Here is a 14,791-nt window from a genome sequence, read left to right on the forward strand (position 1 = left end):
TCTGCCAAAAAAGTTTGTTTTACTAAAGTTAATTCATAAGTTGTGGTGTGAAATGGTTTGTTCTTGGAACAATGTTTCCCCTGTTTTTTTTTTTGTTTTTTTGTCAATATGTTGAGAATATCAGCGCTGTTTCATCTGGCTTTTTACAAGCTTAAATCACATAGTCATCTGTGGGTTTATAATAGAGAGAGAATTCTGCGCTGAATTGAAATGCTTCTCAGTGGATCGCGCAGCTCTGTGTAATAATGTTCGCGTGATCGAGATCAGCCCGCACAGCTGTTTTGTCCGCGATCGCTGTTTTTTAGGCCGAGCTGATAATGCACTGCTCAGATCAAACAAGTTTTGTTCCGCTTTTTAAGCGTGTGCCATTTGATGTTTCTCATACGAAACGCGAATGACAGCGTATAATCAAAGAGAGTTGGGTAATTTTGGCAAAAATTCAAATTGAAACGTTTAGTTGAAAAGGTCGCAAAATTATACCATTTATTCGAAGTCTGGAACCCCGACGACAAGTTGGGGCTATTTATAAAATGTGTTTAGCAGGCAACTCACAGGCACCACGCTGGAGACCACTGCTATTCAAATATAATGTAAGCAAATTTAAAAGTGCAGCCTTATAAAACTAACGTTATGTCAGTGGAAATAGGCCGACTCTTCTTCCTCAGTTGTTGTTTTTTACACGTAGCATAAGTGATCATATTAGTGCCCCTGCTGTTGGCTGTTAATATTGCTTTATTAGACTTTTTTTTTTTTCTGCCGACGGCCCTTGGTTGGACGGCCGTTCTGGACTTTTCCAGAACGCACAGATTGTCAATCCGTCCCTGAAGGAGATAGAATATACAGTTTGTACAGTATAAAAACCATTAAGTCTATGAAGAGTCCCCACAAAGATAGTAAACCAGACATGAGTGTGTGTGTGTGTGTGTGTACTTGTTTTCATGACAACTGAGGACATTTTTATGATAACACACCTGCAAATGAGGACACTTGGGAAAATACGTGATTTATGAGGACATTTTGGGGGTCCTCATTTTTCAAATGGCTTTAAAAACATACTAAGCAGTGTTTTTTTAAAAATGTAAAAATGCAGAATGTTTCCTGTGATGGGTAGGTTTAGGGATAGGGGCAGTGTAAGGGGATAGAATATACAGTTTGTACAGTATAAAAACCATTACGCCTATGGAATGTCCTCACAAATCACATAAACATGTGTGTGTGTGTGTACATGGTTTCAGGGAACCTAAATTGAGGTTCCCATGGGGAAACAAGCTTATAAATCATACAGAATTATTATTATTTTTTGAACATGTAAAAATGCACAAAGCATTTTGTGTGTGTGTGTGTGTGTGTGGGTGGGTGGGTGTATACATATTGCATTTTGTATTTTGTATTTTGTATTTGTAAGGAGCAGCTATCAATCACATTAATTCCTAATACAAGGTATCTTCTTTGGACACACACACACACACACAGACACACACACAAACACACAATCATAATCATGTTATGCCTTGCACACACACCAATTGTAACCAAAAATCAGATACATATAGGCAAATAACTGTACTCTCAGACTTAAAATGTGCACAGACATGGCAATATACACAAAAACACAACTCAGATCTTTCTTCCTCTGTCATTCTCGCCTACCCTCAAGCATTACATCTGTTCTTTATACTGCATGCCTGCAGCTACAACTGAAGAACACATTGGACTCTCTAGAGCTGTGCTGCATGTGATGTCTTTCTGTCCCACGCTTGTTGCAGAAAAAAACTTTTTCTCTCTGTATGTGGTTGTTGAAACAGACAATTGGTTTTACTTTCTGTAGATGAAGCAGAGCATGATGTGTTCTCCCAGGGGTTATCATTCCCTGGTGAAAAAAAAAAAATGCTAAGTATACTTGCAGCCAGTCTAATTTAGTATGCTTCAAGTTAATGATTAGTTAACTTGAAGAGTGCTATTTTGAAACTACTAATTTTGTTCTATTTTAGTTGTAATTAAATTGTAGTAAAGCATAACTTTTAGTGTTTTTACTGTACTTTTGTGTACTAAATTGGAATAACTTAAAGTATACTTATACTTTAAGTATATGCCTCTGTAGGGAGTAATCACATGCTTGATTAGTGATATTAAAGTAAACTTTATTTGTGTGACAGTTACATTTGAGTACATTTCAAATTCATTACAAGTGTCTTTGAAACATACAAGCAATATACCCTAAATGTATATATATATATATATATATATATATATACGAGGCACAAGGCTATCGGCACCGACCATAAGTGTACACTACAAATTGCACACTTTGTCTTCAATAACAAATGCACATTAATAGACAAATTATACTTAGCTATACTTTGTACAAAATACTATTGTATACTATAATGTGTTTTGAAAGAATACTTTCAATGCATTGTTACAATGATCATTTCCAGCACACAATTAAAATATACCAAAAATATAATATAATATAAAATATATTTTTAATAAAGTGCAAATAAATACACTTTTAAAAATGAAATTTAATTTTCACTTCAAGTATATTTTTAGAAAATATATTTTTAGAAAATATATTAAAGTACAATTATTTTAAAGTGTGTTAAAAGTTGTATTGTGAAAATAGGTAAAAGCACGATATATATTTAAAGATAGTATAATTTTTGTTATATATTGCAATGTACTATTGAAAAAGGGAATATATTTCAAATACAATAAAGTATAAAAAAAAATTTCACTAGGGTTACTTTGGGAGTATAATACTTGTTTCCCAAAGTGCCTTTACACTTTTGGAAATATTACATTTGATCTGATTCTGTGTGCGTACTTACCTGCTTTGCCTTAAATATGATAAACTAGTAAAGCTCTTACAAATCCTGCAAACTCAAGGGATACATTTGATCTACTGTAGCTGTTTAGGTGAAACTAACATCATCAGACACTATTAATTAAAAAATGGACAAGTACAATAGAACTATAAAACATTTTTTTTGAAGTATATGTAATATTTTTTTCTTCCACTGAGTGGCAGTAATTCGTTAAATTGAGTGCCTTCAAATGGCCCCAGGAATTACTCCTAGGAGATGTGCTCATGTTTTGCAACATAGTTGTTAACCGTAATATGAACACAGACACGTGCTGAAATTCAGCTAATAAAAATATATTCCATTTTAAAAATGTTGTAAAATGATAAAATGGTGAAATGTTGAAATAAATGTGAGATCTATAGATTCCACCTTGAGGTTTAGTGGACCAACTGAAAAACTATATAACTGCAAAGATACTTTATGAATCTTTTATTCAGTTTCCCCCAAATACCCACTTGTTTATCCAAAAAAAAGTACAATGAATAAAGCCATATGGGTTGATTTGAAGGTCAAAGGCCTTTCAGATTGTCCAGGCCCACAGTTGTGGTATTCACAGTAAGCCATCGTAGTGTATGGGGCCCTGAGCCAGGCATTGTTCATTCACAGATCACAGTTTTCATCTGAACACTGAGGCTGTTTACTGTCTCTGGGATAAACGCAAGGAATGTATGGCAGAGTTTACTAAATAATGTCGCTATGCCACTGCCTCCCTCGGAAAGCCCAGATCACATGATCGCAGAGGCTTCTGTCTCTTCAACGCACCCAGTGTTATATGCAGGAAAAGCCATCCTGACATAGAGCCTTTTATTATGGGTTTCCTTCCTTATATTAAGGAAGAGCGAGCTGTCCAAATAGTATAGAATTGTTATAATTAAATGGAATAAAGGTATGTTACATTTTATGTAAATGCATCATAAACAAGAAATGTACAATAAAGTTGGTTATTGCTACTGAAAATGTGCAAAAAACTTTGTATTTTGACATATTGTATAATATTTGATCAATATTTAGCAGAACATTTTTATGAGTAGGTTAAGCGGTAGGGAATGGAATATACAGTACAGTCTGTGCAGTATAAAAATGGAAAGTCTCCATAAACATGAAAACCCATGTGTGTGTGTGTGTATGTGTGTGTGTGCATGTGGGTGTGCGCGTGTGTGTGTTTGTGTGATGTATCACAGTCTGCCAATTTATGAACTCACTATGCTGTCATTTTCATCTAGCAGAAAAAAGATGCAAGACAATATCAATGGCCATAAAAGACTTCTCAGTCCATCCCAATATTGCCCTGAGAGAAAGATTAGAACTTTTCTAAGAATTTTGATATTTCAAACAAGAAGACGATAAAGCAACGAATTTTGAAATTTGATGGGAAGATTATTGGCATGGACATTTAAAATCCATTCTGTTTGGCCTGAAAATGTTCTAACAGACAAATTCTGGCTGATAACACATACTGATATAGCTGTAGGGCCAAGAAGACTGCCAAGGTCAACACAGGCGAGAGAACACTTTATGAAAAACATATCAAAAACGACAGCTGGACATCATAACACTAATTTAAATTTAAGGCCTGATGAAAACGAGAAACAAAACGAAAACATAATGAGACGAGTTTTCTGCTTGACATAAATCCATGGGAATCATTTCTGTTTCCAAAACAAATAAGGGCTGTGCGAGTTTACATCAACTCAATGAGTGTCATGTAGGGTTTCTGCGCCGTTTGTTTACAAACTCTTGAACTTTTTGACTTGACAGGGATTTTTCTGACGCTACGTCAACGGAGGTGGAATGCGCGCGTGCCAATAGATGTTAATAAGATACGATAGACGCGCTGTTCAGAAGTGAGTCGCGCGCTAGTCGGTCGGTTGCTTATGTGATGCCAGTTGTTTTGTCCCACTAAAGAGGAGGAATATTTTTTTTATTGAGTTAACAGTTATTTGTCCTCGTGCCCCTACTTTTGCGCATCACAGGGTCTAAACTTAGTTTTAATCGTGTCTCAGCGGTGCATTTAAAAGTTTTCATGCTTTTCTCGATCATTGCTGGATATGATGCCAGTTCAAAGATTCGCCGACAAACCAAGGACACGTCGTTGGGACAGTTTCAGGTAGATTTGACCCGTTTGTGGATCTAAATCCCTGGATGATGCTCTCAATGCAAAAACACGTCCTCTTGTTCATTTTTATCCTCAATACGACTCCCATACCTCTGCAACTAAGGTAAGCTGTGGCTTTATTCCTGCCTGCTAATGTTATTTTTCTGTTTGTCTCATTTAGCTGCTTGATTAAGTTCTGTGAAGACGAATGCAACAAGCAGCTTCTTGTTTTCTTGTTCGTTTAGAATCAATTTGATCAAGTTATTTACACCTGTAAACGTAAGAATCTATGACTTTGCATTCAGGTTCAACAGGCCTTTTTAAATAACAAGAGGCAATGAACGATGTGAAAAAACTGGTTTGTTAATGGCATATAACTTTGTGTGGGTCATGACAGAAAGGATGAAAGGAGGGAGGAGAGAAAAGTGTGTCAAGTGAAAGAGAAATAATGCTATTGAGTGAATAAGAATCACCTTAAAAAAAATTTGTATAAAAAAAAAACAACAACAGAAAAACATTCAAGAATTTTTCTTAATTTCTTAGTTGGGGAAGACACTCAAATACTATCAGGAGAAATTGGAAATATGTATTTTGTCTGGATGTGTGTCTGTGTGGAAATTGATATATATATATATATATTTTTGCATGTGCTCTAGCTATTCCCATTTCTTTTGCACCACAGGGTGGATGGCAACCCTTTAGTCATGGATCCCAACAGTATCTGCCGTAAGACTAGAACTTTGGGAAGCAGACATGCCGACCTGTGCCAGTCTCAGCCTGAGATCATTCAAGAAGTGGCAAAAGGTGCCCAGTTGGGCATACGAGAATGCCAACATCAGTTCCAAAATCGTCGCTGGAACTGCACCAGCCAGAGCAGAAACCTGGCCAAGATCCTGCAACAAGGTGAGGAACATAGGTGGAGCGTGTGGTTATGGCCTTCCATGGCCTTGTCACTGAACACTGAACATCACTGAACTTACTTAAGCTGGACTATGACGCTATTTTCTTCTGGAAACTTCTTCTTTTTTGCATTATTTTCCTGTTATCTCTGTAAAGCTGCTTTGAAACAATCTGTATTGTAAAAAGCGCTATATAAATAAATGTGACTTGACTTGACTTCCCCTGGCCACGGGTCAAAAATGAACAGGGGCTTTGGCCAAAATGCACCAGCACATTTAAACTAATATAGTAATAAAGTGAAAATGAAAATGAAATGAAAAGTGTTGATTGCAGCCTTAAATTTAGATCTGCTCAACGTTGCGCACTATAACCAATCACACACGACTCTGATGAGTTTATGAATGCAATGGCCAATCAGAGGCGTTAAGATTAGTAATGAATTAAGATGAGTGACAGCTTAGTGATTAAGGGAGCGCTTTTATGCACACTATCCGATTATCCATTCAGAATTAGAAGAAAACGTTTGTTTTGATGCATTAGGTATGGATAAGGCAGGCTATTTATTATTCGAACTGGCTGCCACGCCAAATCACGCATATGCTTGCCTGTTCAAATTATAATGGTTTGTGAACATAACCACTTTAATAACAAGAGCGTTTATGTTGCGATGTGTAGGTTGTTGATAGGCGACACGTAACTATTTCATGACATTCTATTTAAATGTTTTTAAGGAGGAATCACATTTAGTCTTTCCTTAGAGTTGGTTCACCATGCAATGGTGAAGAACAAAATAAAAAAAGCTTCTCATGATATATATGTATACATTAGGAACTCAAAAATGAAGATAAAATTGATGCAGCCAGCCCTCTTAACTGATTAGCAATGACCTTGTTCAACAAAACATGTTGCAGATCTAGTGCTCCAATTGGCTTCTATTTGTCATTTGCTTAATAGGAATTCCTTTTTTTTCCCCTCCTATGTTTAATTCATATGGGTCATAATTCCCCAGAACATCATTTCGATTCCCCATTGGATTGAAAATGTAGTTTTGAGCAAAAAGCACACTAATTTCCCAGTAATCAAATACTTTTTTCCCAGAAAGACAGTTGTTGTTGTTTTTTGGCTGGGACTTTTTGACATGTCAAACGATGCTTGTGCAGAGTTAGTTGATTGCTTAGTCATTGCTGAGTTCTATTTGGCATGTTTGTACATTTGAAAGGAATTTTCTGGCAATGATGGCTCTAAGCGTAAAGGAATGCTTCATTAACACATGTAGTGAGCCACATTGCCAATAGAGGGCATGATTGTATGTCAATTTGAACATGAAAATGGTTAGGCCTACTTGACGCATAACATAATTGAAGAAAAAAGCAGCAGAGCTAATGCTTTTATTAGTAGCTTGGACCTTGTAGTGCATATGTCTAAATGAGACTGAGATGAGGATTACTCTTTTTTTAATCCAAACATGACATGCCGATTGCCAAAGCTCAGCAATTTATAAGTTTGACTTGTTTACATGTAAATTTGATACCAAGAGGGAGTGTGTCTTGGAGGAATCCTTTACACTGAGGGGGAAAAGCTTAAAAAAGGAAAAACTCTTTTGGCAGTTCGTGGTGTATTGAGGCAGGTCTAGACAACGGAGATGTGTGAGGAATGTGAATCTTCTAAATGAGTTATTGTTAATGTGGCAATTCCTTAGAAGTGATCTTAGAAGTGGGATGGGCTGTTACTCTGAAACAAGAGTTTAGATAGAGATCATAATCAAACGCATAGCATGATCCACACGGCACAATGCACTTTTTCAGATGTAAGGTTTTGTATTTGGACAAACTGTAGATTTTTCCTCATTGAGTTAAGGTTCTATGAACTGTTCTCTAGATATCCGGGAAACTGCATTTTTGTATGCCATCACAGCTGCTGGGGTGATGCATGCAGTAACACAAGCCTGCAGCCAGGGGGCGCTGCCACCGTGCGGCTGTGTGACCCTTCAGAGTTCCTCTCAAACTCACCATGACTTCCAGGCAGAGGAGGTACTTATCCAGGCTTCACCTGTCCAAAATGGGCGCTGGGAATGGGGGGGCTGTGGAGATGATGTGGACTTTGGCAACGAGAAGTCTCGTCAGTTCATGGACACCAGGCAGAGAAAAGGCCAGAGTGACATCAGGACCCTTATTGACCTGCACAACAATGAGGCAGGAAGACTGGTACGTTTACATTTCTGGGTTTGGAATACGGATGGCATGGTACATAGGAGATCGTAGTAAATATAATTTTTGTATTCCCTTGCTTTAATAGAAAAAAAAAAAAAAAAAAAACACTATTGGGTGTATTACTTTCTAAAAGAGTAAAAAAAAAAAAAAAAAACTACAGGTAGATATGTGGACTACAGCAGTCAGAAGAGAGAAAGTTGTTATTTAATGTCACCATGAATTCAAAATTTAAAATTCTTTTTGATGCAATATTGCAATATTTATTGTAAATGATTTATCCTTGCACATCATTATTTTATTTTATTTATATACTTTAATCAAAGTAAACATTTCTTCTCTTCTCTGATGATGTTTACAGGCGCAAGAACGGGACGACCTGTCACTTTTTAAGATATGCATCATATACACTCACCTAAAGGATTATTAGGAACACCATACTAATACTGTGTTTGCCATTCTACGTGGCATTGATTCAACAAGGTGCTGAAAGCATTCTTTAGAAATGTTGGCCCATATTGATAGGATAGCATCTTGCAGTTGATGGAGATTTGTGGGATGCACATCCAGGGCACGAAGCTCCTGTTCCACCACATCCCAAAAATGCTCTATTGGGTTGAGATCTGGTGACTGTGGGGGCCATTTTAGTACAGTGAACTCATTGTCATGTTCAAGAAACCAATTTGAAATGATTCGAGCTTTGTGACATGGTGCATTATCCTGCTGGAAGTAGCCATCAGAGGATGGGTACATGGTGGTCATAAAGGGATGGACATGTTCAGAAACAATGCTCAGGTAGGCTGTGGCATTTAAACGATGCCCAATTGGCACTAAGGGGCCTAAAGTGTGCCAAGAAAACATCCCCCACACCATTACACCACCACCACCAGCCTGCACAGTGGTAACAAGGCATGATGGATCCATGTTCTCATTCTGTTTATGCCAAATTCTGACTCTACCATCTGAATGTCTCAACAGAAATCGAGACTCATCAGACCAGGCAACATTTTTCCAGTCTTCAACTGTCCAATTTTGGTGAGCTCGTGCAAATTGTAGCCTCTTTTTCCTATTTGTAGTGGAGATGAGTGGTACCCGGTGGGGTCTTCTGCTGTTGTAGCCCATCCGCCTCAAGGTTGTGCGTGTTGTGGCTTCACAAATGCTTTGCTGCATACCTCGGTTGTAACGAGTGGTTATTTCAGTCAAAGTTGCTCTTCTATCAGCTTGAATCAGTCGGCCCATTCTCCTCTGACCTCTAGCATCAACAAGGCATTTTCGCCCACAGGACTGCCGCATACTGGATGTTTTTCCCTTTTCACACCATTCTTTGTAAACCCTAGAAATGGTTGTGCGTGAAAATCCCAGTAACTGAGCAGATTGTGAAATACTCAGACCGGCCCGTCTGGCACCAACAACCATGCCACGCTCAAAATTGCTTAAATCACCTTTCTTTCCCATTCTGACATTCAGTTTGGAGTTCAGGAGATTGTCTTGACCAGGACCACACCCCTAAATGCATTGAAGCAACTGCCATGTGATTGGTTGATTAGATAATTGCATTAATGAGAAATTGAACAGGTGTTCCTAATAATCCTTTAGGTGAGTGTAAAACATCATATGTTTTGTACAACAAAATAATTAAACCCACAAACATTTCTGCAGCTGGTAATGTGTTCTGCACATCAACACTGTCAAGCAAAAGTACTTTTTAAACATTAAAATAAAATTTATTTCTTTTACTGTAATATTTTTCTATGGGGAGTGTTATTTGCGTTTAGATAAACTGAACGAACCAGGTTTAAAGCAGAAACCACGATTTTCGATTAGACAAATATAAAAATACATGTTTCACTTTTTCTTGAACTAAATTAAATCAGGATTAAACTCAATTCAGCTAAATAATGACACTATTGTCTTTCGTTGAGCTGCTTTACAGTTGAAATTGAATTTGTTTAATAATTGAGGAATTTTGCAACGTAAATTTTTTTCTGTTTATTACTGTGAATCTGCTTTTGAAACAATCTGTATTGTATAAAGCGCTATAACACTCTCAGAAAAAAAGGTACAAAAGCTGTCACTGGGACAGTACCCTTCAAAAGGGTTCTAATATGTACCATTTAGGTACTAATATGTACACGTTTGGTACCAATATGTACCTTTGAGGGACTAATATGCACTCTTTAGGTACAAAGGTGTACCTTTTGAAAAGGTACCGCCACAGTGACAGCTTTTGTACCTTTTTTTCTGAGAGAGTATAAATAAATGTGTCTTGAATCGACCATTAACTAAACATGTCTAATCATACTCTGGCATGAAACAGAAGTTGCCATAGTATTTTCTGATCTATTGTGATGTATATCGGCTGCTTGAACAAGAAAAACATTCAGGGCGGGACTTGATTTTGTCCATCGGGAGTTGATTGGATGGTTGTGATATGCTATTGCTGTGATGTCATGTGAGTGACAGGTTGCCCCGCCCTCACGCCAATAAACACGTCATCAGAGAAGAGAAGAGAAGAGAAGAGAAGAGAAGAGAAGAGAAGAGAAGAGAGGAGAAGAGGGAGGGGAAGTTATTTTGATTAAAGATTACAAGGGCACATGAATAAAAAAGATGTCCACGGATAAATCATTTATTATAAATACTGCAATATTCCATACAAAACAAATAATTGTCAGTTTTGATTTTATGGTGACTTTAACTTAAGAGACTGCATGAAATGCAGTACAGATGCACGTATGAAGAAAGAAATCACTTTATCACTTTTCTGTCTTGTCATGTGTGTGCACAGGCCATACAGATACAGATGCGAACAGAGTGTAAATGTCACGGCCTTTCTGGTTCCTGCACTCTTCGCAGCTGCTGGAGGAAGATGCCTCTCTTCCGTCAGGTCGGCGACTATCTCATGCAGAGCTTCCATGCGGCCGTTCGCGTGATGGGTGGGAATGACGGGAAATCACTTGTCCCCATCGATCCGGATAACCCTCCCCTAGATGCAAACGTCCTCATCTATTCAGCTGAGTCACCTGATTTCTGTCAGGCCAATCAAAGGACCGGTACAGAAGGCACACAGGGCCGTGTGTGTAACAGCACAGAGACAGGCCCGGGAGGCTGTGACAGCCTGTGCTGTGGTAAAGGATTTGCAGATTACACACTGGAACACGAGGAAAACTGTCTGTGTCGGTTTCACTGGTGCTGTGAGGTTCAGTGCCAGAGATGTTCCGTGAGACAGGACGTCAGCGTCTGCTTGTGAAGTCCACTCGAGGAGATAAAAAGCAGAATTGCATCTGCGATACTTTTACTTAGGGCACATTTGTTTTCTCTCCTATGCAGAGGAGCATCCTCAGTGCAGAAGGAAGCAGTGACGTGTTAAAACAAGTCCGCTGGTTATTGCAAAAAAGACTGAGCATTATCTAAAAGTCAGGTGGGAGTCTGGGATTGTGTGTCTGCTTTCGAAAACAAGCACGTCATGCTGCCACCTGCTGGTCCTTTATTAAGAGAAATAAGTGTATACAGAAATAATTGATTTTCTCCAGTGTTTTCAGAACAATACCTGGGAATAGACTGAGCTTGAGACTTGAGACAAAAACATCCTCTGATAAACTTTGGCCACATCAGATATCCTTGGCTTTTGGTCATTTTCTTGGTATTTGAAAATGAACCAATTTCAGCACTGTCCAAGGTGCTGAATCCCTGACTGATTTGCTGTCTGGCAAACCTAAAGATACAGTCAGTACCCAACTGATTTAGAACATTTGTTGGTTTAATTATGAATCGTTTATAATTTTACAATTTCCAGCTATTTTTCCTGTCCATGCTTTTAAATACCTGCATTTGTTTGTCGCAAGACACTGACAAAAAATAACATCTAAATTAATTAATTTTATTCCCATCAAAATGTTATTTAACATTAGTGAATCAACCTAAATATATTAGGTTACACCAACAAAACTAAATTTAAGGTTATGATCAATGAAATATCGTTCCTTGTTATAGTCGCTCTGACATGCATGTTTGTAGAGCCGTCTATAAGGATGCCAGTTGACGTAGATGTAAGAACACTTTTCCAACTTTATTTACGCCTCATATTCTCATACAGGTGACTCACACACGTACAATGTGACGTCATCACAGAATAAATGAAATGCTTATACAATCAGGTAGCTTTATATGGTAACATTTGCAGGTTTACCATATTTTATGGTAGCAACTCTAAACATAATACACACCACTAATGCTATAGACTGTGTTTTATGTTTGTCTACAAATGAATGTCCACAAGGTGGAGCATAAGAATCAGTGCTGCTCAAATGTCTGAGGCTACTGTAATGCACCTGTACCACAAGGGGTTTAAATGACCATTTATTTGTTATGGTATCTATACCTATTTAAAAAGTATGAATGATCTAAATCATTGAAATTGTTTGTTTGAAGTGACAGTCTCTAATACAATTATAAATACACAATTAAGAAAAACTTGCTACCATCTGTTTTCCCCCATTTTCTTGTTTTAGCTTTCTCTTTGGTTGGCCGTTCTACCAGCTGTGAGGTAATTTTGGGAATTGATTGTGTCTGTCAGAGAGATGTACCTTGCTAGCTGACAGGTTGAACACATGCATGTAATTATGAGGTACACTTTTTTTTCTATTGCTGGCAAAAATCCAGGAATACTCTCTGTACCCCTTGTATAAAAATAGAAATCTGAAAGAGACTGTCTAACCCACATACAGACTCATATAAGATGTGAGCAGATGTATTTCAAGCTTCTCTGGTTGGTGAAAACAGACATCAGTCGTTTCACTTCGCATTAGGATTGGCAGATGGGGGAGGCTTATCCCGGTTTACAGGTCTGTACCTTTAGTTTTTTTTTGCCCGGCTACACAAGTCCTGCCCATTGCTCCCTCTGTCTGAGGCTGCGCGCGCAGTGGGATGCAGAAGGAGTGGCGGAGCGCGCGCGTGTGACTGAGGCTAGCATCGATTATTACATAGGTATCGTAACCTGATCAACTCAACAGCTGTTTTCCCCACTGTATACCCAGTGGTCACGCGAAACGTAAATGGACGTGAACCTGTGACTCTGAATTCGCACCTCCCCGAGGCACTCAACGGGACGAAAGGCGAGACAGCGCATTCCGAAGGGCCGGTGGGTGTTGGTCGACAGTTGAAAAGATGGGCACGGTGCTCTCTATTTCTCCCACATCCAGAAAAGGAGGGATTCTGGATGAGAAGACGGATGGAGCCAGCGGTAAGACGGAGAAGAGCCTCAAGCGCCATTCGGTGCTAATATCGGCTCTGACGTGGAAGCGGTTAGTCGCTGCCTCGGCCAAGAAGAAGAGTGCCAAGAAAGTGAACCCGAACCCACCCGTTTCTCAAATCAGTAACCCCGTAGACCAGCTAAACACCGAAAATCTTAAGAAATCTCAATCAGGCTCCGAGCGCAAGACGAAATCTGGGCCACTTGCAGTGCCAGTCCCTACTGTACCGGATAAAAGCCTTCGATCCAATCAAACCCAGAATGCATCCCAGAACGGAAAGCAGCTCCTTTCGGTCCAACGGCAACCGAGCAGTCGCTCCATCATCTCCCCTAGACGAGTCATCGTGCAAGCCTCCACAGGAGAGCTCCTTCGCTGCCTGAGCGAGTTCATGTGCAGGAGGTGCTACAAACTCAAAGAGCTGAGCCAAAACGAGATCATCCTGTGGTTCCGAAACGTCGACCGATCACTGCTCATCCAAGGTTGGCAAGACCAGGGATTCATCACTCCTGCCAACTTGGTGTTCGTCTACCTGCTCTGCCGGGAGGCGGTGACCGAGGATATTTCCAGCGAGTATGAGCTGCAGGCCACCTTTCTCACCTGCCTGTACCTGGCTTACTCTTACATGGGCAACGAGATCTCGTACCCGCTCAAGCCCTTCCTGGTGGAGACCAACAAGGAGGTGTTCTGGGAGCGCTCCCTGCGGATCATTGATAAAATGAGTGCCAAAATGCTGCAGATCAACTCCGACCCGCATTTCTTCACCGAGGTCTTCCAAGACCTCAAGAACGAGGGTGGCTCGAGCGATACGAACGGAAGATGGAATAATAATCTGGACCGCTAAATTTGGCTTGTGTTAAAAGGAGAGAGAAGCTCTCTGATACCTCTCCACACCCTTCCTTCAAGGGTGAAATGAATGTAAGGCCCGACTGCTGAAGGTGCAAAGAGTGTTTCACTCTATTGCTGGTTTGTGGAAACGGACAGGGGGATTTCGCCTCACCTCCATGAGAGGGGGTTTACGTTATCACATGTGTAAAATAGGCTACAACCTTCACGACCCAGTGAATGTCACGAGCGCGATCTGGGGTTTCTTCATAGTTTACTTAATGCATGCTTAAAGAATTCTACTCGTATCATCATTGTGGTTTTTGAAGAAAAAAATAATAATAATAACGAGCTGTTGGTGCCGAGCTAAAAACGAGAGATGTAAATTATTAGCTTGTGCGTCAACGCTGGGGTCTTATTTTTCTATTAGTTTCAGAAACGATGTTGTCACCGACGCTGAGCTGTCCGGGGTGCTGGCCTGCAACAGACACTCTCCTCCTGTCTCCTGTGGCGCCTGATGCTGTCTATCTGAACGTTGAATGTACTGTTTTACAACAAAACGATTCTCTACAGTCAATGTGCCAATTGTCATAGTATAAAACGTAATGTTTTATATTGTATATTTGAAAATATATGAATACAAATACCCCC

At 39.3% G+C, this 14,791-nt stretch overlaps 2 protein-coding genes across 2 annotated transcripts; both read left to right on the forward strand.

Moving 5' to 3' along the window:
* Window positions 1-4,703: 4,703 nt before the first annotated feature.
* On the forward strand, window positions 4,704-12,138 carry wnt6a (wingless-type MMTV integration site family, member 6a). Its single transcript, XM_084425218.1, has 4 exons — window positions 4,704-5,086; window positions 5,645-5,865; window positions 7,741-8,066; window positions 10,855-12,138. Exons 1-4 carry the CDS (start codon window positions 5,010-5,012, stop codon window positions 11,314-11,316), a joined length of 1,086 nt encoding a protein of 361 aa, XP_084281344.1. The 5' UTR covers window positions 4,704-5,009; the 3' UTR covers window positions 11,317-12,138.
* cdk5r2a (cyclin dependent kinase 5, regulatory subunit 2a (p39)) lies at window positions 12,124-14,791 on the forward strand. The gene has a single exon (XM_084425219.1). It carries the CDS (start codon window positions 13,233-13,235, stop codon window positions 14,157-14,159), a length of 927 nt encoding a protein of 308 aa, XP_084281345.1. The 5' UTR covers window positions 12,124-13,232; the 3' UTR covers window positions 14,160-14,791.

Source organism: Rutilus rutilus (assembly GCF_951802725.1).
Source record: "Rutilus rutilus genome assembly, chromosome: 12".
Taxonomy (NCBI): Eukaryota; Metazoa; Chordata; class Actinopteri; order Cypriniformes; family Leuciscidae; genus Rutilus; species Rutilus rutilus.